Raw genomic sequence first — 24,802 nt, 5'->3', positions numbered from 1 at the left:
CGGTACTGTGCACTTTGGAAATCTGTCGCGCATTATGTACTCTCAGCGCATCTATTTCCTCACCACGCCCGGTCCTACTGCTGTGATGTGCATTGTACAGCCCATGTTTGCTGGCCTCCAATGTGCTTCCTCCTACAGTGGCACACCCCTCTGCGATTGACATGTATTCCGTGTAGGCCACTCCTCGGTATACTACAGCTGCGCCATTTGCTCCATCCTTACACCGGCGCCGGTTTTGCGATTCACTATTATCTGCCTCATTTGCATGGCATTGACTGCTAATACATGGTTACGGCGCCGAACACTGCCGCCACTCCTTGACAACCCTTGCGCTGGGGTTGAGGCTTTCCATACATACTATGGTGTGTGGTGGCTGTGCAGCTGATGTGTATTATACAGCTCTTTTAGGACATTGTCATATTATTTCATTATTTTGCACCTTCTGTGCACATATCCGGGGGTTCTGCTGTGGTTTCTGCGTACATAAACATTTATGTCATTATTTACATTTTGTGCATGTTTTCTTTGGACATTCTCGGTGCCTTTCGCCATTGGCATATTGCACATGTATGATACCTGACGTTGACAGCCTTCCATTACTCCTTGGTCATGTTTGGGTAAATGTAAACCGTTTTTTTTTTGGTTTACATTGCCGTGCCCTTACGCTACGCCGCCACGTGGATCGCTATTTGCCTTCATTTGCATGGTGCAATGCCGCGCACAGTGTGTTTAGCATACCTACGCCGGCGCAGGTCCAGCGCACGCCGGTAGTGCACGTGGGATTGGTTCATACCTGAATCGCTCGGTGGCCATATTTGGCTTTATAACGCCGACGCTATGCGGGTGCCTGGCGCAAGGTTCATGAATCCCGGGGCATGTCTGAAAGTTAGATGTTTCTGAAATCTAAATAGGAGTCTAAATAAGGAGGAAAGAGCACAAGGCATGATTCAGTGCTCCTTGCAGGTTTTTTTCTCCAAATCAAAACCATTTTTTTCTTTCTTATAAACCGAAGGAATGCAGCTTTGATATGAAAATGATGTGTGCATCTGAGAACAGTTCCATTTTAGTATATACTGCAATAACAAAAAATTAATTATAAATTTCACATTTTAATGAAGTATACAGACTAACCCCTTTTTAGAACAGAGTAGTGACTTTTTTCTTGAGAGGCCTCAATACATACAGCTTTCACTGAAGCTACATTTCTACAGTTATTTTACCAAACTCCTTGCCTTGGAAGGCATTTTACCTTTTTGGCAAAAGGACATAACCCTTTTGACAATACCACTTGGCATTTTTCCCTTATTAGTTAACTTTATCCTTCGCTTGGCTATGTTGTTGTTGTGTCCATAGACTGCTCTACCAGTTGGGTACACAATTGCTTAGTTGTGAATTGTATCCAGACTCTTGTAGATTACAGACTTCCTTAACCTGAGTCGGGTGTAGCTGGTGTGACAATACTTGTTCATTTACTGAAGTGTTAGACTGAGGCTCGGTGAAAAGGTCTACTACAAGCACCCCCCCGATATGATTTCTTCTTTAATCCATTGCAGATGCTGAGTGCCAATGCTGTGCTATCATGGCTGGGTTCATCACGACAACATGAGTTTCTGGTTCTGCCTACTGCCTGGCAACTGCAGTATGTAATAAACAAGACCTACCTTTCCAAAACAAGGAAAGGTCTCTCCCATGTGGCCTGCATCTTATTTTGTTGTAAAGGAGTTAGCACCTTTACTTTTTGTCTGACAGCATATTTCCAGGCTCTAACTGTCTTGTCATACCAAATCCTTTGTTGCTGTTGTGCTGGTGTTAGTTGGTACAGTGTCAATCCTACAAGCTACCTCTGGTTTGTTCTGAATTTCAATACACACTCCACACCAGACACCTTGGGGGAATCCCATTTAACCTCTTATCTATCACAGATTAATCCACGGGCACCCTCGTGCTATAATCACAAAACAGCTGAAATGAAAAAAAATATGGATTTTTGGGGCACTGTCATAACTGCAATGAGGAAATAGAGCAGGTACTCATTCTATTCCTACTTAAACTGGTCTGTACCCAGAGCATGGTCTTAAGAGTATGGTAAAACATAACCATCAAACCATTTTTTTATGGATGTCAAATTGTAATTTATAACTTTGTTTATGGATGTCAAAGTGTATTTTATAACTTTGTTTATACATGTCAAAAGATATTTTATAACTGCTTTATTTTATGATGTGTCCATATACATGTCAGCAGGCTGACAAGAATTTAGGCCTTATGTCTGTAAGTATCTCCAGGTGAAATCTTACTGCACTTAAACTCTCTAATAGTGCTTTTGTCACCTTTCCTGCCTCAAAAGAAGATAAAGCTTCCCCCTCAGGGTACCTTGTAGCATAACCCACCACTACTAAGGTATTGCTCTTACCTCAGGGCTTGGGTACTAAAGTGACCCTAAATTTTCATTACTACCCTCTGGAATGTTTCCTCCATAGCAGGCAAAGGTACTAATGAAGCCATAACTTCGTGTCCTGCTCTTGCCAAACTTGTTGCACTGCTTAGGTTCATGGTTCATACCACGCTAACCACCCCTGTGGGCCATTTTAAGCCTAGCCAATAACCCAAGGCTAGAACCAAACCCTGTGCCTTGTGTCTATGAGGTGTAGACCTTAACCATTATGCCAAACCCACCCCTCACAAGTTTCACAATGTGCACTCAGATATGTTGTAATACCAGCCAATATTCTGTTTTTCATAAGCCTGTTTTTGTATGCTTTATGGCCCAATTATCTGAAAAAGGAATATCATAAGTGATAGCTAGAAGTAACTGATGGTACACCCTTGGAAAAATCAACTTCTATATTTCTTTTCCTTCTAACTTTTCCTCAGGAGTCAGTTCTCTGTACAATTACCCCTTCTACATGCACACAGACTCCTTCTATCTTTGATATTCACCAGCTTTTCTGGCTGCTTTCCTCAGATTTTGTAAGATGGTGTTTGAGCTCAATTACTTTCACAACTCTTTCTTCATGATCCTCCCTAGTTCACTTTCCATACGAAATCTATAATCTTTAGACAACTGTAACTCAGAATTTGTTTTACTGCTACTAACCATTTATTTTTCCAGATGAAGTCCAGTAAATTATTATATCTGTACTTCATATTCAAGTAAACCTATATAGGTCTAGTTTTTGTTAAAATATCCACATCACCAGGCTGTATGGGAGATTTGTTTACTGACTGTTTCTCTTCTCTGTTACCTTCCTCGTGTGATTTTCTCCATGGTTGGATGTCTGTAACTGCATATACACAATGTAATATATCATCTATGGCATTTTCTATCAGGAAATGAGCTGAGATGTCATTAATAACTGTCATAGTTTAATAGGTAGGTATTAGGCTATCGGCCCCAAGGCCTATATAAGCTTAGCCATAAAGATTCCCTGGTTTCAGCCACCCAAAAAAAAAAAAAATTCCTGTGCCCCTGTCGAGCAGAGCCACAGAAGTGATCCCCAGGGTAAATTTCCTATTTCCCATCCAGTTGTCCAGATTTTTCTTAAAAAGGGCCAGTGAGGTGCTCTGTTTGACATGAATAGGCAGCCTGTTCCCAGAGTATGGGAAGTCTCTGAGACAGGAACCTATCCCTCCAGCAAGTTCTGTTTATTGTGGTGACAAGGTTAAGGTGTCTGGAGCATGTGGCCCAAAGGGACTGAAATTTTTCTAAAAGAGAACCAGAAAAAAATAAAAAAATAAAAATAAAAAATATATATATGTATGATAATGGAAACAAAATATACACTTAGATTTCAAATGATTTAAAACCAATTTGTAGAAAAAAATAAAATAAAATACAATTAGTCATGGTTCTCTTTTTTCCACTTTATTCAAAATGATGGTAATAACAATACTAACTAATTATACAATTATATAGGTTTTTAGGGTTCTTGTACACAGACCTGAAGAAGTCTAGAAGGACGAAAGCGATCTTTGTTAACAATAGGTTATGAAAATAGAAACTGATTTTTACATGCAAAATGTATATGTATATATTTATATATAATTTGTGATCGCAAAATGAACTAAGGTTGATATATTTCCAGCCATGTAGTATATTGCCTTGTATAAAATCACAGACTTAATAATCTACTTAATAATTTGGTTAAATAAGATGTACCATTAAAGTACATTAGGGCTATATATTATTATGACAGCTACTAGGTAGGGCAGGACCAGCTCAAATGTCACACTGATGGGGGAAGGAATGTGAATTTAACATGTGTACCAATAACACTTTGTTTTACAGCACAATAAACCACTCCCATGCCTGATAAAAAGTATATATATATATTTAGAAAGCTTGTGAGGAAATTATTACTCTATTTTTGTTTTACTTGGATCGCTTGTCTGTGTACTTAAAGGATTTTCGACTGGAAACAGACTGCCTGCCTTGCTTGGATTACTTTCGAATACTTAGTAATGTGTTAGAATTATATATTTTCTATTATTACTTTTTGACTTGACGAGTTTATGTTCGCTACTTCTACTACTATTGTCTGATCTGATTAATATACAGTGATTAACTAGAAATATATGGACTGAAAATCTTCCACACAGAGAAGATTCTTACACTGTTTTGTACATAGAACTTCCTGACCACTGTGGCGATGTGGTCATCAAAGGATAGACTACTGTCTACCTGTGTCCCTAGGTCTCATATCACACTTTTGGTGTTGAGCAGAGTACCACCTATGTGGTAGTACGTTGGAACAGGGTTTTTCCCAATGGGGATGACTATGCATTTTTTGGCGTTGTGCTTGAGGCCGTGGCTTTGACACCAGGCATCTGTCTCATTGAGGACCTTTTGTAGAATGTCCACACCCTTAGGGGATTCAATAATGACTCCCAGTTTGCAGTCATCTGTGAACTTTGTTAGCCATAAGCCCTCTGTGTTAGCCTGGACTTCAGAGAAGTAGATGCCAAACAGGAGGGGACCCAGGGCTGAACCCTTTGGTACTCCACTTGTTAATGGTCTGGAGACAGATTTGGAATTGGCTACTTTCAATGTGTGGGTTCTGTCAGTGAGCCAGTTGACCACCCATCATGTGACATAGGGGATTATGCCCAGTTTCATGAATTTATCAATGATACCAGAGTGGGGGATGGTGTCAAAGGACTTGGCGAGGTCTAGGTAGGCTGTGTGAACCGCCTTACCCTCATCCACGGCTTTGGTGACTGCTACAAAGAAGTCAATCAGGTTTAGGGGACATGATCTACCTTTCACAAACCTAAACTGGGTGGGATCCAGAGTTTGTAGGTTATCTATGTCTTTCTTTATAAGTTCCATGATGATACGTTCCATGGCCATGCAGATCAGACTCGTCAGACTGATGGGTAGGTAGTTCCCAGGGTTCATGGTGGATTCCCCCCTTGTGGAGTGGGATCACCGTAGCTGTGCGCCATTCAGTAGGCACAAAACCTATAGCAAGGCTATGATTGAACATGGTACTTAGGTGGGGTGGCAGTTCATTTTGTAGTTTGTGCAGAACACAGCCTGGGATGTTGTCAGGTCCCATGGATGCTGTATTTTTGGCTTTGGCGAGTGTGTTTTTCACTTGTGTGGCAGTAATTACAGGGACTTGGCATTCATCCGGCATAGAAATGGGCCCTTTCAGAGATGGGGGGGGGGGTGAAATTTGCAATGAACCTATCTGCCAGGCGGTTGGCAATATCAGCTGGTTCTGTATGTTTAGTGCCATTGTGCTGTAGCTCTGAGCAGACCTGAATGTTGCCATTGAGATTCTTGACATAGTTATAGAATGCCTTGTGGCTGTCTTTAGAATCTGTGGCGATTTTGTTTTCGTAACTAGCTTTGGAGGATTTTATGAGGGATCTCAGCTTCTTACTGAGGCTGACCAGGGAGTTTTTCCAATCTTGGGATTTTACTCTTTTTTGCAACAATTTCTTCCTTCTGTTGTAGAGTTTGTTAATGGCAGGCGGCCACCAGATTGGCTTCTTTTTTTTGGTGGATAGCGTCTTGGTTCTATTTGGGATGGCATGATCTGTGCACTTGTGTATGTGTTCATGCAGTGCATTGATGTAGGATTCAGCAGTCATACCGCTACTTTCTGTCTGCATGGGTGTGGTGACGTTTGCCACTTCTTTCTTAAGAAGCATGAAGTTGGCTTTGGAGAAGTTTTTATGGTGGTTTCCTTAAACGGGGGTGGGGGCAGGATGTGGATGTCTAAGGTGACTAGCTTATGGTTGGATCTGACCAACGAGGGGCTGACCTCTGGTGGGGAGCACCGGTCGCCCATGCTGGTAATGACCAGGTCTAGGATATTGCTGGCCCTGGTGGAGGTCTGGATCAGTTGATCCAAGGCGCTGCAATTTATGAATTCCAAGAAACGCTGTGCAAACGTGTTGGTACACGAGTAGTTTTCCCAGTTAATGGTGGGGTTGTTGAAGTCTCCCAGTATGAGGGTGTTGGGTTGTACCCTAATATTTTCCAGTATGTTAAGAAAAGTGGAGTGGGATTCTTGGGGCATGGTGTGGGATCTGTAGCACGCTATAATTTGGATTGCAGTCTTGCTCAGTGATAGTTGCACCTGGAGAAGTTCGGATGCATTATGTCGGGCAATTAGCCTGGAGGTGTGAATATCCTTGTTAAATATGGACACGCCTCCACCTCTGGTGTTTCGGTCCAGGTTAGATGGCCGAAAGGTGTGGTAAGAATTGTAGCCTGGTATTGCAAGGGTGCTCTCTGGAGCCTTGAACCAGGTCTCTGTTACTGCACAAATGTCCATGTTCTCTATTTTAAGGAGTGCCTTGAGTGAGTGCATTTTGAGGTTTAGACTTCTATCACTGAGTGGCATTACCCTCAGATTTTGTTTACTTGTACCTGTTACGGTGGTAATTTTGTCATTTGAACCTTGCCTAAAAAAGGCACTATAGGGGTGGCAAGGGCCTCAGCCAGTATCCCGAAACCCAGGGGCGACAGGTGCAGGCCATCTCTGGCAAAGCATCGTGGCCTGTCGATCATGTCACCCCAGAGTGACAGATACTGGATCCCCTTAGAGTGACACCAGAAGTTTTGCCAATTGTTGAAGTCAATCATTTTGTCCTTGAACTGAGATATCATTATGGGTGATGGCAGGATGCTACTCAGGGCTAGGGTCATAACTGCTTGGGATACAAGATCCAAGAGTTCCTCCATGTCCCTTTTCATGTAGTCCAGGGAGGTACGTCTCATGTCGTTCACTCCAACATGAACAATGACAGGGTCATATTTGTACTTGTTGTGGAGTCACCTGAGTGCGTGCGTTATGTGGCAGATCCTGGCACCCGACAGGCAGCTAACTGCCAATCATCTGCTTGTCTCCCTGCCCCTTTCTCAAGCTAGGTGATCCCTGGCCAATGACCACAGAAAAGGCATTCCATCCATCATCATAACTGGACTGGACTGCCCAGGCTGGTAATATACCTCTCCAACAACTAGATGCATAACAATAGCTATATCTGATGCAGTATCCATCTTAAGAATAGTTTACTTGCTACTAGGATACAGGACAGGACAAACCCAGCTGATAATTTAGGAAAAATACAGTTTCAATATAGCTCACCACTGCGGTTGTCCTAGTTCCCTCAAATTGCTTTTGTTCTGTAAGTGGATAAATGGCTTATGTATAGCCATACTTGTTACATTGTAACATCTAAGCCCTGGACAGATGGTGATTTTCCCTTGCCTGTTGAACTTGTGGTGATTTATGTTGGGCCCATGTTGTTGCAATGCTAGATGAACTTCTGCCATGTATCTGTCCCTGTTATCTAGCCTGAAGTTACCCTTCAGTCATCTCTTTAGCCGAGACACATTCCCGGTCTACAAAATGGATGATTATATCCTCAAAATACTAAGTACTTGTAAAAAGAATAAAAAAGTAAAAAAAATAAAAAAAGTATTAAGTGTTTGTTCTTGTATCACAAGGTCTCCCAACATTTCTAAAGTTGTAACTTTACATCCAGTCACCCACCTATGATGGTGAGTGCTTATTCCTGCAAGAAAATCACAGACACCATCTTCTGCTTTTTTTGTCTTATGTTCTCTAAACTTTCCTCTTTCTGTAAGTTTTAGACATGAGTTTAGATCAATTAAAATGAACAAACTTTATGTAACAACAGCCCACACAATCAGAGTCAGAATGTTTTTGCAAAGGCATGCACTGCTTTATTTATGCATAGAGGAATTAAAATTTTCACCAAATGCCCTTGTTATGTTCGGTATTGAATTGCACACTCTTTCAATTGCCTATAAAAAGGTATCAAAATAATCACTTTCATTTTTTAAATACCTTTAATTATCACTTGCGACATAAACGTAATCAAACTGTATTAACGAGTTAAAATTAACAAACATTATGCTGCACATATACTACTATATATCATATAACCTAAGCAACATTACATAAATTATTGAATTTCTGTCCCCTTTTTTACACAAGAAATATAATCACCTTCATTATACTCAGGAAAACTAGTCATGACCTTGGCGTTTTGAGTTGAGTTTTTTACTCATGTTTCTTATGCACGTTTGGCAATGTTCATAGGTTCATAGGTGTGTACTAGGCTAATGGCCCTGGAGCCTTTACAAGCCTAGCCCATAGGATTACCCTAGCATCGTGCCACCCGACCTTAGTTCCCAGTGCCTCTGTCGAATAGAGCTACTGGAGTGATCCCTGGGATGAATTTTCCATTTCCCATCCACTCATCAAGATTTCTCTTGAAGAGGGCCAGTGACGTAAAGGTTTTATTTTCTTGATCTGACTCCTTCTCCTCTGTGGGCTTCCACCCTGCTACTTCCTTTCCTCATCTGTGGCTTCAAGCTGTTTCATTCTCTGGGCTGCTGTGAGGTGCCTTATTTCAGCTTCAGCTCTAGTGCCTTTAAGATGCATTTTAAGATCATCTGAGAACATTTTGGGTGGCTGTGTTCTGCACATCTGCAAAGCCTGCCAGGCAGTGCCCACATCTACTGGACAGAGTCTAACTGCATACAGGGTGGCTATAAATATATCCTCTTTTAATATTATTTGTGGGAACCCTTTTGATTTGCATTCTTTAACCAGTAGTGTCACAAACATTTTTCCTTTTTCCTAAATATTCTGACTAAAATGAAGGATACATAATATACACTATTGCATATTTTAACTTGTGGCTTTTTCACACAAGCTTTAGAGACAAGAACTGTTTTGCATGCACACAAAAAGTCCAATTTATAATATGTCCATAGCACTGCAAATCAAATTAAAATAGCATTTATCAGGAATATGGGCTAAAAATCTACATATCTAGCACCAAATAATTTATTCATTTATTTTATTTATTGCATTTGTTTACCAGGATAAGTCCACTGGGCCTAAAAGAGCCCATTTTCAGTGGAGGCCCGGGGAGAAAAGCTACAACGAGATACAGAAAAAATATAATTAGTGCAGAAGAAGAAACAGTGCTACAGATAGTAAATATAGTAACATATACAGAATATATACATAAGAGCAGGAATATAGTTTGTTTGATAATATTTGATGTCATGGGCCTATAACCTCACTTGAAGCCATCAACTAATATACTTACATGCAAATATTTAAGGTACAGCCATTAATGCCTTTCTACTATAACAATATACTAACAACAGTCATCATTATAGTAAATATCCAAGCTGTTCTGAAAACTATCTAAACTAGTGTGATGTGCCACTAGTAACTGTACTAAAATCAAATAATATGTCAAGGACAGGGTATGAACAGTGTTGCTGTGCCCAAATAATATGTGTTGGTAGGGAATTTGAATCCCACTGGTGCCAGTAATTAATGTCAGAGACAGGGGTATAACCTTCATGATCTGTACCAGTAACCTCCATATAACAAATGAGGGGTAATTTGCTTTAAAGAGCATTGTACCAAATGTGCACTAGTGTGTCAGGTTACTGACACACCCAAATAGACTTTACATGGTGCAGCTACAAAACAGTGACATTGTTACTGGCTTCCCAGAATTTCTCATACATTATAATCTTGCCAAAAGTAAGTAAAACCCAGTCAAAACTGTTTCATACACAGTACACACACACACACACACACACACACACACACACACACACACACACACACACACGCACACACACACACAACCACACACACGCTCTGAGTATCCCCTCAAAAAAGACAGATGCCATAAGTGCTGTTTCACCAAAGATGTGCTTATACTTATGTAAACTAACTAGTAAAACACTAGCCACAATATTTTTTTCAGTAATATAAACTACTTCACTTAACAGAAAATTAAGCAATGGATTTATAAGAAAAACACAAATGTGAAAACAGTTTTGTGACTTCATGGGGTATAATATAATAAAATATTTTAAATAGGCAGGTGGAAACAGAATAGTACTAATTACAGCTATATGATCTTATTCTTATCCCTATTTTGGGGAATATTTTGTCTAACTATCACAGATTTAATAATTTTGTAGTTGCAAGTGACATACAAGCAGAATGTCTGTTTAATTCACTGACTCTGGAAAAGCGGGCTATATTTTCTTTCCTTTAACTCCCATGTAAAAGATCATTTATTGCTTCCAGACTTAATTACAATCCACAAATTCCATAATGCAAAAAGGATTAAAGTACTGTAGTCCTGAATAAGAATTCACTACAAGTTACAGACTTCTCAAACCTAAACAGCAGTCCAAACAAGAATGAAAGAACAGCAATTCTTATTTAGCCCTGCCTGCAGATGTACTGTCAAATCAAAGCCAAAATGCTCCTTCTTTTAAACTCACACTGCTGTCAAGGCACGGAGGTCATCTTCTAAACAAGGTAATGCAGATTCTGACATGGAAATGTTAATGTTGCATCATAGTATGCCCATCTGCATCACTACTGAAAGTGAGAATTACAATTTTACTATGGCAAATACAATATACAGTTGTATAGTCCTTGACACAAACATTTTGTTGTAAGGTAAGGAATTAGGAAGGAAATGTAATCTGTAATTTAGATAAAAGAGTGCATATTAACCCATCTGGGTCATCCTTTACTGAGAACCAATTATCTCTTTACAGGATGGAAAAATATACTGCTGTTCCTTCAGTGCAGGTATCAACAACCTGTTTTAGAGAGTATGTGCAAGTTATATCGATTCCTAGAGGAGGCATTAGCAACTACAAGCTCACCACAATCAAGCTAGGACGGTGTGAAAGTAAAAATCATTTCCCCATGACAGGCCTCCAGGCTTCGTCTAAAGGTACCCTAAACATTTTCCAAAAACAACAGCACATTTTGTTAAATATACACTTTTCTATACTTTTCGCACAAAACTTACAGAATAAATCCAGTACACAGAGAAATGGACGATTGACTCTAAGTCTTCAATCTCTAGTTTGTGTAATTCTCTGCAAAAGAAATATTAAAATAACCAGTTAAGGAGCACGTATTAATTATACTTGTGGTATACCTTAATTTACATGGACAGTACAAGGTTCTGCTAACATAAATTGGATCTCACATTGTAAAGCGATACAGTGAAAAGATTCTCACAGCATTTAAGGGCATGCAGAATAGTCCAACAAAGCAGACCATGGCAACCTTTTCAAGTCATCTTTATTAGTGAGGTAGCTATCATCCTTTAGGTCATTTGATGAATCAGCCACTTACCTATTAAATGTTCAATCACCTCTTCTTTTACAGACTCACTGGCACTATCCTTACGCATTGACCACTAAATTCTATTCTGTAACTTCACTTATGAGTTCAGAATGGCTGTACTAACACTACAGGTTTTGACCCAGACTACCTCCTGGAAGACTTGGTTTCAACTAGCAGCCAAAGTACTGGGGGAAGTATTTAGAGACGTCTGTGACTAGTCAACTAGTGCTTGTTCATTCACCATGGAAGAAGAACGGTACGGAAACCATACAGCAGGAAGACTGCCTACAGTAATGCACAGAAATGCAGCTTCAACAATAAATTCTCAGGTGATCTGAGCCTGCCAAAAGAACACAGGACTCCAGCTGAGACCTGTGGATTTGTGGAAGTGTGTGCCCACACTAGGGTTAGTATAGCAAGCATTACACTCCAACTTCGTAACAAAAAGGAGAGACTTCTAGTGGTATCCAAAAACTCTCCTACCCCATTAGCTTCCTAGCAGAGAGATGATGCACTAACTCTAACCCATGTAATCTGAGTTTTATTATCAGGCGTAACCACTGGTGGACAGGACAAGCAAGGGTGGAATGAGCAGCTTGATTATATGTCTGGCTGTGCTGTCTAGATGAAGACAGGGTTTACACTACAAAGAAGCAGCCCTTGCACACTAAGGGCCACTTACTAAGTTGGCCACTGTCTTTTCTCTCGGCCAGTAGATTCCACTGTATATGCCAGTTACTTAGTTTCCCAAGCTGTCTGGTTTCTCCATTCAGGAAATGAAAGAAAACCTGTTCTACTTTGTGCCTCTTTGCTAACTGCTTTACACTGGTTGCAAACTAATTACTCTCTGTTACCCTTCCTGCAATTTTCACTTTTCCCCATTTACTATCATATTTCCCACAAACACATTCCAGTTGTGAATCCTATTCCCTAACTCTTCCCAAACAACCTTACCACTATCCCACAAATGTTTCTGTTTCTCTGTACCTTTCAGCACCATTCCCAACTACCTTTCTCCCTCCCATATGGCTTTGCACTATATCTGTTCATACTCACACCCCTCCCTAACAGTACCTATGTACTCTACATTACTTACATTCTCACACTCCCTCCCATATGGCTTTGCACTATATCTGTTCATACTCACACCCCTCCCTAACAGTACCTAAGTACTCTACATTACTTACATTCTCACACTCCCTCCCATATGGCTTTGCACTATATCTGTTCACACTCACACCCCTCCCTAACAGTACCTGTGTACTCTACATTACTTACATTCTCACACTCCTTCCCATATGGCTTTGCACTATATCTGTTCACACTCACACCCCTCCCTAACAGTACCTATGTACTCTACATTACTTACATTCTCCCACTCCCTCCCATATGGCTTTGCATTATATGTGTTCATACTCACACCCCTCCCTAACAGTACCTATGTACTCTACATTACTTACATTCTCACACTCCCTCCCATATGGCTTTGCACTATATCTGTTCATACTCACCCCTCCCTAACAGTACCTATGTACTCTACATTACTTACATTCTCACACTCCCTCCCATATGGCTTTGCACTATATCTGTTCATACTCACACCCCTCCCTAACAGTACCTATGTACTCTACATTACTTACATTCTCACACTCCCTCCCATATGGCTTTGCACTATATCTGTTCATACTCACACCCCTCCCTAACAGTACCTATGTACTCTACATTACTTACATTCTCACACTCCCTCCCATATGGCTTTGCACTATATCTGTTCACACTCACACCCCTCCCTAACAGTACCTGTGTACTCTACATTACTTACATTCTCACACTCCTTCCCATATGGCTTTGCACTATATCTGTTCACACTCACACCCCTCCCTAACAGTACCTATGTACTCTACATTACTTACATTCTCACACTCCCTCCCATATGGCTTTGCACTATATCTGTTCACACTCACACCCCTCCCTAACAGTACCTATGTACTCTACATTACTTACATTCTCACACTCCAGACTTTTAAACACCTCTATTCCTTGTATTCCAGAGATAATACTAGGGCAACGTAACTCTCTTCCTTCTTAGAAAATACTTCTTTCCCACCTACCCTCTACCAGCTTTCAGACTCCACCACCACTAAATGCCCTACATCCCTGCAACTTCTTGCTTCCTTCTTGAGTCCTACTACTCAACTACCTGCTATCAATAAAATACAGATCCCTTTACTTAAATCATGTTACTCCTCTGCTTATCCTCTATTCGTCTCCTTCGCCTGGGCCATCTCCCATCCTACCATATAATAGCTCCCAACATCTCTGCAACTCTGTCGCATGGCCTATTCATACCTCCACCCTACACTCTCTACACATCACACCAAACCTATTTAATAATGCTCCTCACATAGACTGATTAACTCCATTTCAACTCAAATCAAAACAAAATTAAGTGGGAAAATTCTGTCCAAAAATAAGTATCAATAATGCCCCAATATACTAAAATTCTTCTAGGAGGAGGCATTCACCCTAATTCTAGCCACACCTATATCACACAATGAATACCAAGACAATTCTCTTCCACAAATTACTCTATCCCCACAACAGTCAACCCCCAACCTCGGTAGTCTAACATTTACTGCCATAGATGTTAAAAACATAAGAAATAAAACTGAAGTACATGCCTGGAAATAATCCTGATATTCTCGCTGTAACTGAATTTTGGCTTAAACCCAGCTTAAATGACTCTGAAATTGCACCTTCTGGATATAATATCATTCACAATTTCCACATAAAGGAGAAGGGTGGTGGTATTGCTTTAATACGTCCCAACAACATTTCCCTATACAACAAACCAGTACCAAAATTCAATTCAGGAGAGCTTTTTATTACTTTCCTGAAACTATACAATTAAAAATAAATATGAATTACTGTCTTACTTCTGTCCTGGTGACAATACCACTATCCTGGAAGATATCCTACACTGGATATCCTTAACAACTCCACAAAAGTGATAAGAATGCCAACTGGATGTATATAAACTGTAACTCCTCTACAACTAGAATGAACCCATATGGCTTCACACAACTAATTAATAGCCCCACACATTATAGCAAGACATTAAATTCCCTATTAGATTAGATCTTAGTATCAGACCCTAGCAAATACACCACCACAGGTACAACGTCAGACTCCCTCAGTAATCATTTCCCAGTCTATACAATCAGACATTTCACACATCCACTTAAACAGCATATTTATAAAACAACACAAACAATCTTTCCAAGTTTAATAGAGAAATGTTCATCACTATCCTATCGTCTATTAACTGGAACTTCCTGAAATCCCTCCCTTAGATCATGCTATAAATGACTTCAGTACACCTTTCCTGAATATTCTAAATATCCTTGCACCTCCTAGAAGGAAGAGACCAAAAACAAATGATCCAATTAGGCTATTCAACAAGAGGAGAATGGGAAATGCAGGATAGATAAAAAACATGGAAAGAATGGCGAAAATATAGACCACCACAATATCATGAAAACTTATATAGACCACCATAATATCATGAAAACTTATATAGACCACCACAATATCATGAAAACTTATATAGACCACCACGATATCATGAAAACTTATATAGACCACCACGATATCATGAAAACTTAAAAATGCTTTGCAATTGTACTAAAAAGCAAATAAATGAAGACAAAACTATACCACAATAACTTTCAGAATAATAGTAAGCACAACCCTAAAAAAATCTGGATAGCTATTAAAGAAATCTTGCATCCCAGCCAAAAATTTAACCTTAACTTTCTTCCAATAACTCACCACTCGAAACTGCAATAATACTGAACTCTTATTTCATATATAGTACAACAAATCTAACCAAGGATTCCCCAACATCTAATCACAACCCTGCCCAACAGCCACGTATCACAACATCCACTTTCATCTTCAAACCTGTGATTGCACCCTGTATAAAACTACTGTTAAACAAACTCAAACTATCCCTCAGCACAAAGGAGGAAATTCAACAGGCATTACTGTCTTTAGAACTATAGCAATTTTATCCCCTCTCTCCAAAATACTTAAAAAATTTATTCAAAAAACATTTGCTAAACTCTCTGCTGCAGTAAGACCTCCTAACTGCCACACAACATGGCTTCCTTCCCATAGTACTAACACTGTACTTCTAAGCTACACAGAAATTGTTAATAAAGCTAGAGATAATGGCAAACTAGTCTCCTCCTTATTTCTAGACTTGTCTAAAGCCTTTAACAGTCTGTCACAGCAAACTTGTACTTCAACAAATGTCCTCAATAGCTGTTTCTCAACCCACCCTTCTGTGGTTCAAAAACTACCTGTCCAATAGGCATCAGTCAACAAAATGACACTCCACCCTATCTCTGTACCTCCCAGTCGCCACTGGTCTATCAGAAGGCTCTGTCCTTGGTTCCATCCTCCTTAACATTCTCACTAACTCTATCCACACAACAGGCCTCCCTAATACAGTAAGCAGATAACTTCACACTCATTTGTACATCTGACAACATGGCACACCTCCAACAAATTACTCAGGAAGCATTAACATCCACTGAAACATGTCTTTGTAACTCACAACTCATGCTCAACCCCAAAAAATAAATAAATAAAAAATAAAACACACTACTACTTTTTTCTCCAAATCCATCTTCCGTGAAATCAAAGTTTAAAGTGGATGATGAGCTTAAATTTGACCTGCTTATACAAACTGCATAAGAAAAACTCAAAAATGCTTTACAGAGCCATACTCATGTCCTCCTCCACAACTCTTTATGGCACTCAATCCTTACTAACATCCAGGCTTCACAAAAATCAAAACTTGAACAATGCTGTAGCAATGTTGCTATATTTGCGACAAGTACCCCGTCAACTAACATATACACAGTTTCTTACCACCTACACAATTATGCAGCATCCATTTACTTGTCTGGTACTAAATACTGCTCTACAAGACTATGTTCCCATTTGGTCATTGAGATCCATTGACCAAAATCTCCTGTCAGTCCACATACCTATCAAATCTGCGGGTCACTATATGTACTTGTACCATGTTGCTAAGGCCTGGAACTCCTTACCTGTATCCATCAGGTCAATGCCCTCCCTTCCATCTTTCAAAACCATTCTGAAAGACTTCTTAGCCAAAATCTGTATCTTTTCTTGCTAAACACCAGGATAAACTGCATCCCTAAATGTGGACAAACACCTATTCACACCTTACATCTCCTTACTCTTTCTCCACTCACTACCTTACTTATCAATTTCTCTTCCCCTTTTTTCTCTCTAAATATATTATAAGCCTGATTTTTCTCACACTTCATGTTGCAGTTCCTGTTTGTATTATAACTGACCTTTCATTTCTCTATAAACTGGCTAAAATTTCTCTGTGTATTAACTTGTATCTAATCTTAACCACTGTTTTCATATTATGTATAATTTGATATAATTGTTTAAACTGTCAATATTTTTGTTCTTATAATGTTTTGTAATACTTTAGGGCGGCCATGGTGGTGCAGCGGTTAGCATTGCTGCCTCACAGCAAGAGGTTCTCTGGTTCGATTCTCAGCTGGGGTGCCTTCTGTGCAGAGTCTGCATGTCCTCCCTGTGGTCACGTAGGTTTTTTCCGGGTGCTCCGGTTTCCTCCAACATCCCAAAGACATGCAGTAGGTGGATTTGACACTCTAAATTGGCCCTAGGTATGAGTGTGTACCTTCTGTAGAAGGTTGGGTGCCGGGCTGGCAACTCAACACCATAAAACTCCACTGCCAATCATGAGCAGACAGATGATCCGCTGTGGTGACCCCTAACTGGGAAAAGCCAAAAGAAGAATGTTTTGTAATACTTTGGAGATTTTCTCCCTGGGCCTTTGCTGGAAATGGGTTCCTACCCAGATGGACTTTCTCAGTAATCACATGTCAATTTCTGTGTGTGTGTGTGTGTGTGTGTGTGTGTGTGTGTGTGTGTGTGTGTATGTCTGTGCATGAGCTTTTGCTTATGTTTAGGAATTGGGCAGAGGAAGGAGATGGAGGAAATGCCTTAATACCAACAAAATGTGGCCATAGCAGGAGATCTGAACACTCTCTTTGTCTGGGGATTAACAAGGGGCTCAGGAGCGCTGAAGTGGTGATGGCAGTGGTGGTGCTGGGAGGGGGGTGTTACACGAAAACAGATGTTAAAAAAAATGACATATCTCTCTCTCTAGAGGACAGTCATGACCTCTGACTATTTCATCTCTCTTACAGCATCCTCTGATACTTACAAGTGAAGGGGAAGAAGGTCTGATGAACATGGAATGTACAGGTAGAAACACATATTACTAAAGGTTAATACAGATTTGTTTACCATCCTAGAATCTTGTGTCCAAGTCATTTCTAATACTTGCCCTTAACTGTGTTGCCCATTTCCTTTCTTGGATAAAGGGAGGCTTCTTTGTTCACCAGTGGCAGTGGGGAGCTTAGAGCAGCCTATCTATCCCTGGAGGAGTGTTCCCAGCACAAGAATCTGGTAGTCTATTGGCTGGTTTGGGCCAATTTCTAGCTCTTTCAAGTCCCCCTGTATAAAACCCGCTTTGGCGCAGTTTGTGCACTTGTTACTACTCAGCCAAGCTCCTTGTGGTCCTGCAGAGTGGTGCTAGCAGCAGAGAGGCTAAAAGAGTGACTGCTAACCTGATAAAAGTGTTTTTTCCTGCTACTACCTGGGCGACTGTCCAATCTAGCTAAACTGCAAGTATTTCTGCTTCTTGAACTGTTTTAAACTGTTTAAAGTTGTTTTTGCACCTGCACTTTTAAAGTTTGCCCTGTTTGTTGCATTTACCTGTTGAGGCTACACACTCAAGTGCGCTAGCCTGTGTTACATATTTATTGCACTTTCCTGCTGTTTGTTGCAAAAAAAAAAAAAAAAAAAAAAAAAAAATTATCCTTGTTTCCCATCTTTCCTGACCTAGAGTAGTCCAAATACAGGCTTTGCTGTATTCTGGACTTTTGGAAAGTTCCTGTGTTGCCCATTTCCCTTCTTGGATAAAGGGAGGCTTCTTTGTTTACCAGTGGCAGTGGGGAGTTTAGAGCAGCATATCTATCCCTGGAGGAGTGTTCCCAGCAGAAGAACCTGGTAGTCTATTGGCTGTTTTGGGCCAATTTATGGCTCTTTCAAGTCCCCCTGTATAAAACCCATTTTAGCGTGGCTTTGCGCAATTTTGCACATAGAGCAGCATCGCTTAATGGGGTTTAAACCATTCTCAGCTCCACAAAGTCTGCTCTTCACTTTTTCCCTTATAACTGATCTAGTTCTCATAATAAACACCCTATTCCCACTCTAAAGCCTGGCACTTGCTCACTAAAGCAATTATATAAGTCAGCACTAAAAAATTAAAAGCACTACACCCTCACAAACTCTCCTTGAGTACTTTGTTCCCCATTGGCCCTTTTTTTCAATTATAAAGGAATTCCCAATACTATTCTAGCATGCCCAAAGGTCAGTTGTCAATCTCCTCTCTGGTCCAGCTGGTGAATCTGGGAATCTTGAGGCACTGTTACAACTGCCTCATGTACACAGACAACCCTCTCCTCCTCCCAACAAATTCCAACACATGTGAGAGATGCAACCATATAGCCAAACTGGAGGCTAAGCTCTCTCAAGTCAGTACTGGCGTAACCAGTCAGGAGGAGAAGGAAACCACACTCACTACAATTCCAATCTCACATAGACCTACCACGACAGCAAACCAAACACATAAACACACAAAAACATACATGGAGGCTCTAAATAAAAATCTGCCTAAACAGCAGAGACCTCCAAAGCAGACACCCAAGCAACTGCTACCCCAAAACAAAACACGTGCAACACATAGCTCACAAAGCCAGTGTGCCAAACAGTCACAGCCCTTAAGGCTAAACAACACACCTGATACACTTGTAATAGGTGACTCTATCGTCAGGCACACTGACGTCCTGCTCACCAGGCTGAATAAGGAGAAGGTCACGGTAAGCTGCCTGTCGGGTGCTAGGATCCGCCACATAACACAAGCACTCAGGTCACTCCAAGGCAAGTACAAATATGACTCAGTCATTGTCCATGCTGGTGTGAATGACCTGAGACGTACCTCCCTGGACTACATGAAAAGAGACATAGAAGAGCTCTCTGAGCATGTAGCCCAGGCCGGTATGACCCTGACCTTGAGTAGCATCTTACCCTCACCAAGAATGATGCCACAATATGAAGACAAGATGATCAATTTCAACAACTGGCTTAAGCATTGGTGTCATTCAAAGGGGATCCAATGCCTGTCTGCCTGGGATGACATGTGCGACAAGCCACGATGCTTCGCTAGGGATGGCTTGCACCTGTCACCCCTGGGCTTTCGGATATTGGCAAAGGCTTTTGCCACCCCCATAGTGCCTTTTTTAGGCAAGGCTCAAAAGACAAACCCACCTCCATAGGTATCACAAGGGATAAGAAACTAAGAGTAATGCTACTCAATGCCAGAAGTCTAAACCTCAAGATGCACGCACTCAAAACTCTCCTTAGCATGGAGAACATCGATATCTGTGCAGTAACAGAAACCTGGTTCAAGGCTTCCAAGAGCACCCCAGCACTACCAGGTTATACCTCATACCATGTTTTTCGGCCCCGAAATTTGGACCGAACCAAAAAAGGAGGGGGAGTATCAATATTCGTCAAAGATACCCACACCTCCAGGTTGGTGGCACAGCACAAAGCATCAGAGACTATCCATGTGCAACTAACAGTGGGTAAAACTGCCTTCCAGTTTATAGCCTGCTACAGACCACCCTCCCAAACCCAGGAACCCCACTCGGCCTTCCTGAGAACACTGGAAAATATGAAGGTCTCTCCAAACACCATTATATTGGGCGACTTCAACTACCCAAACATAGACTGGGAGCATTACTCTAGCTCCAACACCCTAGCCCAAAGGTTCCTAGTATTTATAAACTCAAATGCTATGGAACAACTTGTTGCCACTCCCACAAGAGGGGAAAACATACTGGACCTGATCATTACCAACATGGGGACTCTATGCTCCAGACCAGAAGTGTATCCCTCACTGGTAAGATCAGACCATAAACTAATCTCACTAGATATTCACATCCCGACCCCAGCCCTTGCCCAGAAAACCACAGTGAAAAACTTCTCTAAAGCAAATTTCACACTCCTCAAAACCGAGGTGGAATCACAGAATCCTTTATAAACGCATTCTATGAACACCTTCAGGAATGCATGGATCATGCAATCCCAAATAAAACCAAGACCCAATCCTCCAAGGTTAGGCGTCTTGTCTGGTGGACCCCAGCCATAAACAAACTGTACAATAGAAGGAGGAAGCTACTACATGATAGAGCAAAATCCCAAAAAGGGAAGGCATCTCTGATCAGTATTAGAAAAAAACTATGGGCACTCATAAAATTGTCTAAGGCCAACTTCGAGAGAAAAATTGTACAGGACACTAAGGATAATCACAAGGCTTTCTTTAATTATGTTAGGAACCTGGGTGGGAATTCCCAGATATGCTCAGAATTAGTCCAAAATGACAAAAAATACACCGAACCCACAGACATTGCCAACATCCTAGCTGACAGGTTCAGCGCAAACTTCTTCCCCCTTCCCCACCAAAAGGGCAAATATCTATCCCAGCAGAGTGCTGCCCCCCTGACATCTCAGATACTCAGGTAAGAGCCACCCTCTCCAAAGCAAAAAACACAGTATCAATGGGACCAGACGGTGTCCCGGGCTGTGTCCTACATGAACTCCAAGAAGAACTAAACCCAAACATAAAACTACTGTTCAATCTCAGCCTTACTACAGGATATGTACCCAAAGAGTGGCATACAGCAACAGTGGTCCCTCTTCACAAAGGTGGTGCCTCAATGGATCCTGGAAACTATCGCCCCATAAGCCTGACTAGCTTGGTCTGCAAAGCTATGGAAAGGATCATCATGGACCTCATAAATAAAGATATTGCGGACCTACAGACATTGGATCCTACCCAGTTCAGCTTTGTTAAGGGCAGATCCTGCCTCTTAAACCTGGTTGATTTCTTTGAAACAGTCACCAAGGCCATTGACGAGGGGAAGGTGGTCCACACAGCCTACCTGGACCTTGCAAAAGACTTCGATACAATACCCCACTCGGGCATTATAGATAAGCTCACCAGCTTAAATATAAACCCCTATGTCACTAGATGGGTTGCAAACTGGCTCAAAGACAGAACCCACATGGTTAGAATTGCTGGAGCCATGTCAGACTCCAAGCCAGTTACAAGTGGCATCCCACAAGGCTCACTCCTGGGACCTCTCTTGTTCGGTATATATTTCTCGGAGGTACAGGCTAACACAGAAGGACTGTGGCTGACCAAGCTCGCAGATGACTGCAAACTTGGCGCCATAATCGACTCTCTAGCCGACACAAGCATCCTACAAAAGGCCCTCATAGAAACAACTGGTGCCAGAGCCATGGCCTCAAGCTAAACGCCAAAAAGTGTATAGTCATCCCCTTTGGCAAAAACAAAATGCCCACAAATTACCACATAGGTGGTAATCCATTAAGTACAGAAGAAGTAATTAGGGACCTGGGGACCCAAGTTGATAGCAATCTCTCATTTGACAACCACGTGGCCAAAATGGTTAGAAAAACATTTTATATAGCCCACCTAATCATGAAGGGATTCACATCTAGATCAGGGGAGGTCATCGTGCCTCTTTACTCATCCCTCATCAGGCCCATAATTGAGTACAATGCCCCTTTTGGGATGTGCCTTACCAGACACCTGCAGCAACTGGAAAGACCCCAAAAGTACCTCATCAAGAGGATCAAGGGGTGCAAACAGATGCCATATGCTGCCCGGTTGAAGAAACTCTAGCTCTACTCAGTGGCATACCGCCTGCTCAGAGGCAATCTGTGCCTGACGTATAAAGCCATGTCCAACCCAGAATTAATGGACATGCTGCACCTCAGAAAATCCAAATCCCATCGAACTACATGCACGAGAGACTTGAACCTCAGCACTGAAATAAATAGGACATGCTGGAGGGACAGATTCATAACCCAGTCTGGAATAAAATCCCAGTCCAGGTTAGGCAGAGTCCCTCATTGACTCTCTTCAAGAGGAATCTTGATGAGTGGATGGGAGATTGTAGGTTTACCCCGGGTATCACTTCTGTGTCACTGTTGGACAGAGGCACAGTATACTAACCTCAAAAAAGGGCATAGCAAAATTCATTTAAAATGGGTGGCGAAAGCCAAACACACTCTGGCTAGGCTTATAAATGTCCTAGGGCAGATAACCTAGTATGAACCTATGAACCTATGAACATTTGATTTATGGCAGTTTGTCTCCAATTTGCTTTGGCATATTTCCCTTGTTAAACAGCATGTTTTTAATACATTTAAATTATTCAAGGTTTATTGTGATTATACTAAAACCAGAGAGTATTTACGTTATTTCAGAATTAGAAAAATTATATATCAAAATGTGTGAGTTCTGTACTATTTGATAGTTTCAGACCAAAAATGTTTTTGTTTCCACTCCTCATTGGCAATGTTACCATAATGTTTTGTTATGGTGCATGAAAGGTGATTTTTGCAGGACCTTTAGTCATGCATGTGTCTGTAGTTTACTGTCGCATGTTATGGTTTATATACACAGGAAAGAAAAGTAACTATATAGCAGCCCTGCTGTCTTCCTCCATTTGCTACACTAAATGTACCATACATCTGTCCTTGTAAAGCCTGACCATACAACCCCACATGACACGGTTAGCTTTTTGATACTTCTGTACCTTAATGAAGATGCAAAAAAGCTTGATCCTGGTCAAGCTTTTCTATGCCTTTATCAAGGCTGGATGTCTGTTTTCATTAAAAAAAAATAGACTTGGATAGCAAATGATACTTATTCTGCCCAGTTCATTAAATCAATGCCCCAAATAACCGACAACTTTTACTAACTTTAACGTTCTCAGCATAACCTTATGTCTATAACATGCCATTATGAATGCTTTAGCAGTATTTGAATGCATCACATTTCAGAGAAGACAGTTCCATACGTGCACAATCCCACATATGAAAAATTGTATCTGTCTTATGCATCAGTTTTTTGTCAGTATGGTAACTTCATTTAACCTACTATTATACAGATTCTGAACAATGAAAAACAAAAACAAAAAAAAATACCAAAGCCCATACATTCATATCATATTTATTAATATAAAACCATAGAACTAAATGCTTTCATCCTGTATGACAATAGCTGGGACTGGTTATCTTTTATATTCATGAATGAGTGTGCTTTTGTAAGTGCTGATATTATTAACTGTTGCAGCTGATGATTGTACTTTAACCATATATTATTTTTTTTTTGCGATATGTATTTGTATTTAATTTAATTATAATTAACTTTTGATTGATTAGACTAATACTTAATTGGTTACAGTATTTGACTGGTATATAAGCACAAGACGTGACAGTTGTTTTGAACTCTGATTAAGCTCTGATGGCAATGTTGTACAAGATGTAAGACCTTAGCTCTATGCTTTTATATTAATAGATCTGATACAATTTCTTGGGCTATGGTGTGTGTGTGTGTTATCATTGTTCAGATTGTGTTTTTTCATTTCTTGGATTATGTAATTTCTGGTCATGGTCAGGCACCAGTTTTGCTTGCTGTAGATCAACCATCCCCCCTCCTTTCCTTACTGCCCTCTTTAGCCAACTTCTACCTGTGCGCAACCTAAAATAAATAATGACTGGTCTTTATCAGCTCCAGGTTCTCATTCCTTGAATTTCTGTTAGAAAGCTGTATTAATTTGTGTTTTATTTCATCTTAAAATGCAAAACCATGTCTGAAATTGAATGGAGAACTCACAGTTCTTCTTTCGTAATCATAGAGTATACTACATAACAAATGTTTAGAATATTGTCAGTATAATCTTATTTATTAAATAAAAAGTGTAATTAAGACCCAACCAAGCTAGAGTCTTCTCTGTGTAATATCTTTACCTTCCTATAGTGGATGCACATGGGATATATACAAATGACCCCTTAAGGACATACTAGTGGTAGAGGTACATGGC

General features: G+C 40.6%; 1 protein-coding gene across 1 annotated transcript in view; it reads right to left on the bottom strand.

The window, feature by feature from the left end:
- LOC122815098 (plexin-B2-like) overlaps positions 1-24,802 on the bottom strand; it is a 192,990-nt gene that overhangs the window by 134,602 nt on the left and 33,586 nt on the right. Inside the window, exon 2 of the mRNA XM_044087340.1 lies at positions 11,356-11,425. Coding sequence (XP_043943275.1) covers positions 11,356-11,425 — 70 coding nt within the window. The remainder of the gene's footprint in view (positions 1-11,355; positions 11,426-24,802) is intronic.

The sequence above is a fragment of the Protopterus annectens genome, chromosome 11.part0 (genome assembly GCF_019279795.1).
Source record: "Protopterus annectens isolate FY-2018-M chromosome 11.part0, PAN1.0, whole genome shotgun sequence".
Taxonomy (NCBI): domain Eukaryota; kingdom Metazoa; phylum Chordata; order Ceratodontiformes; family Protopteridae; genus Protopterus; species Protopterus annectens.
Note: the sequence above shows the minus strand (reverse complement) of the source record. Positions and strands in the feature narration are given on the sequence as shown.